Source organism: Eurypyga helias, unplaced genomic scaffold (assembly GCF_000690775.1).
Source record: "Eurypyga helias isolate BGI_N326 unplaced genomic scaffold, ASM69077v1 scaffold20757, whole genome shotgun sequence".
Classification (NCBI taxonomy): domain Eukaryota; kingdom Metazoa; phylum Chordata; class Aves; order Eurypygiformes; family Eurypygidae; genus Eurypyga; species Eurypyga helias.
This window is the reverse complement of record NW_010260062.1, coordinates 82,578-86,281: the sequence shown is the minus strand read 5'-3', so window position 1 is coordinate 86,281 and position 3,704 is coordinate 82,578. Positions and strand designations below refer to the sequence as shown.

Sequence of the window (3,704 nt, the reverse complement as noted above, 5' to 3'; positions counted from 1 at the left end):
TGTACAACTTCAATGGCAGAAACTAGTCCATGTCTTAAAATGAATGTTTTATTGTATTAAATATGAAGTCACTCGTGGTTTATCAGCTGATGTAGTTCTGCTGTCTAATTGCATCGCGCTGTGATGCCTCTATGGGACAGTCACCCGTGGACAACAGACTCTCAGCCATCAGCTAAAGAACCAGACCCGAATTTTCCCTGGGTTTCTCACTGAGACCACATCCAGTTGGCCTCATGGAAGCGATGTGACGCTTCAGCCCGTACCTCACCTGCATCCCTACACTTTCATAACATACGACTAGTTCTCAGTTTTCGTTTCTGACAAATTTTTAATTTAATTTTTTAGGTCATCCTGCAAGATGTGATAAAGTTTTTAGTTGTCTATATCGTGTTTTTGCTGGGATTTGGCGTAGGTAAATATTACTGGAGAAAAGCACTGATGCCCTGTGTGAGTAGAACTTTTAGCATTATTATGAGTAAGCGCCCTGTTGCCATGATGAGAGCTCATGCTGGGATTTCTTCTGGATATTAGACAGCCAAGTTTAGAGATTTCAACTGTCTAGAGACTATCTGAGCAGATAAGTAATTTGGCTCTTAATTGTCTGCAATGCCATTTGGGCGTGGGCTCTCTTCTGCTTCCTGGTCATCTGTCATCTAGCTGCTGCTGCGTGTACTGCTGGGCAGCTCTCCCTCGGCTTTATGCAGCGCATTTGGAATTCCTTAGGATGAAATGCCGTGTGAACATAGCATTGTGGTGACTGAAGTTTTCCCGTGCTTCCTTCTCAGCTCTTGCCGCACTGATTGAAACGTGCCGGGATGGCACTGGATGCCATTCCAACAGCAGTCTGGGACCTGTTCTCATGGATCTTTTTAAGCTCACCCTAGGACTGGGTGATCTGGAGATCCAGCAAAATTCAAAGTATCCTGTACTATTTCTTCTGCTCCTCATAACTTACGTTGTGTTGACATTTGTTCTTCTCCTGAACATGCTGATTGCGTTAATGGGAGAGACTGTGGAAGATATTTCTAAAGAGAGCGAGCACATCTGGAAGCTCCAGGTTGGTTTGTGAGTTAGTTTGTTTAGTGAAGTATACATGCACTGGCCAGAATCTTGTGAGCTGTATATCCCCATTTGTATAAGTGTACAAATAATGGAAATAAGTACTTTTTGTATTAGAGTATCGTAACATCTTCCTAATTAACAACTATTAGTATCCAAAAGGTAATCTTATGGCTTAAATTTTCAACCTCATAAACTGTCAGATACCTTTATGGCTTTGATGCCCTTTGATGTGTCAGGAGTATGGTGTGTTTCATTATCTGCCCAGAGATCGGTAACACCGCGTGCTCTGCTGTTCCATCCCTTGAGTCTGAGCAATGCACAAGCTCATTCCAATTTCTCATTCCTTATATGAGCCTGTTCTTTTACCAAGGCTAGGCAGCCCTGAGTCCCAGGCTGTCATCAAGAACAGTCTTAATCAGACTGGAGTTGCTTCCTGTGGTGGGCAGCATCCCAGTACAGCTCATATGTTAGCATTAAACTCTAAACACCGAGTCGAGAGTGAGATTTCTTCATTCTCCTCCGAGTACACCTTCTGCAGTGGGGCTAACCGGAAAGCTGTGGGCTCCCTGTTTGCACAGGTCAAATAAGTGTCATGCCGTGTTGTTTACTAGTGTTGGAGTTGGTGTTAGTTGTGGATGGAGGCTTGACCTTCATGTTATAGTGAAACAGGGAGCCTGCAGACTGTATGTGCTAGGAAAAAGATGACTTTGAATGTGACTAACCATACTCATATTACTATTTCTTGTTAATAGAGAGCCAGAACTATTTTGGAATTTGAAAAATTCTTACCGAAGTGTTTGAGGAAAAAATTCCAGCTGGGAGAACAATGTAGAGTGGCTGAAAACGAAAGCAGGGTGTGTTTAAGGTAAAGCAAAGATACACTTCTGTGCTAGCAATTCTGCTGTGTATGTTTCTGCAGGGTTATTTCTCCTCAAAAGCTTCTTTAAAATATGTCTACCTCTCTACGAATTATATTAGGTGTACAAATCTCCAATTTGTGTTTTTCAGTTGTGACCAATTGATTAAAAATAAGGAAAATGTATCTTTATGTTAACAATTTTTTGGTAAGAAAACAGATTTTCAACTTTGTATGTTTCTGATGTGCAAGTCTCAAGTCTGCTTGGTATGAAAGGAGAAGTGCAGGTATGCAGCTGGGAGATGATGCATGCTAATAACACAACTTGTATACAATATAAACAGGATTAATGAAGTGAAATGGACCGAGTGGAAAACACATGTTTCATTTATTAATGAAGATCCAGGGCCAACAGGTACTGCAGATTTTTACACCACCATATTTGTGAAATAGCTTTTTTCTTAGACTTGCTTTGATATAGTTTTATACCTTTAAAAATAGAAACGCTCATAATCTGGATATTCTACCCCACTTTGCTACTAGGGAAAACCATGGCTAATATGGTTTAGGTGTTAAATTTCCTTTAAAGGAGAGAGGGTTGATTACAAATGCTCAGTACTTACACCTTGGCACCAAAAGATGGGGGGCTTACCTTGTCTTTATTTTTGCTAAGAAGTTATGCTTGATCTAAGTCTCACGTTCTCTAATGGCACTTGAGTGGTGTAAGGCTGGAGAACTGCTTAACAGGCAGAAAATGTTATTTGGAAAAAGTTGTCATCAAGTGCGTTTAGTCCTTAAAGAAGTTACATAGGGGATTGCAAAATTTTGGCAGGAAACCGGGCTGATTCTCCCTGGTGGTACTGTGGTCTGCTATAGGTTTGTAGGTTTTAAACCCTCGAATTTTCACGTTTGTGTGCAGCGATAAGTATCGGATGACAAACTGCCCCTCGTGAATGGTGACCAGGGCATTCAGGATGCCCATCTGCTGAGAGTGCCAAAGTGTGACAGGGAAACGTCCCGACTCTGCGGTGCCAGATGTCCTCCGGCCGCAGGCTCCAGAGCTTGATGGGGGCGTATGAGTCTGAGAGGCTTGCTCTGAAGTTTCTTCTTGAGTCAATTAGTGTTTGTATTGCTTAGTGGAATGATCTCAATAACGATGAAAAGGGTCAGACAGAAAAACTTGCTGTGTAAGATATGGTAGCAAACTGACACCTGGCTCTTTAAATAAATGCATGTTTTAAACAAAAAATAGAAGTGCACAAATTTGATCTTGCATATACAGTTTCTACCATATCCTGTTTTGTTTATAATGCATTTCTTTGCAGATCCAAACAAAGTGCAAGATAATTCAAGAACTAGTAGCAAAAACACCCTGAATACATTTGAAGAAACGGATGATTTGCCTGAGACTTCAGTTTAGTTGTGCCGTGTTCCATGTGTCATCCTTCTGAAGGCTAAAAGCATCAGTGGTGGATGCTGAAAGCTTTGTTGATGTTTTGGCCAGCTGTAACCAGCTGGAACTCAAAATTTCAGTGACGTGGGCTGATGACTTTTAACCCGTTTGATCAGGGCAGCTAAGCTGAAAGAAATAACTATTCCACTGGTTCAGTTTTGAGCCTCTTGAAAAGCCTTGCTGTCTGAGTGTGCGTGACACTACTCAAACTTGGCTCTAGGCTTTTTTTTACTCGATTAAAAAAAGGTCAAATGTGAGATACTACTTCCCGTTGTGGAAAATTGCGATCATCGTGATCCCAGTCTGCTGTCTTTTGGAATCTCTAACTCATGA

General features: G+C 41.4%; 1 protein-coding gene across 2 annotated transcripts in view; it reads left to right on the top strand.

Moving 5' to 3' along the window:
- The window catches only part of TRPV3 (transient receptor potential cation channel, subfamily V, member 3), a 15,394-nt gene extending 12,056 nt beyond the window's left edge, over positions 1-3,338 (top strand). Inside the window, exons 13-17 of one of the 2 annotated variants that reach the window (XM_010154914.1) lie at positions 346-412; positions 786-1,057; positions 1,815-1,927; positions 2,263-2,333; positions 3,244-3,338. In XM_010154914.1, the coding sequence (XP_010153216.1) occupies positions 346-412; positions 786-1,057; positions 1,815-1,927; positions 2,263-2,333; positions 3,244-3,338 (618 nt within the window). Of the gene's footprint in view, positions 1-345; positions 413-785; positions 1,058-1,814; positions 1,928-2,262; positions 2,348-3,243 lie in introns of both variants that reach the window. The other variant, XM_010154915.1, reaches the window with a different exon arrangement.
- Positions 3,339-3,704: the final 366 nt, after the last annotated feature.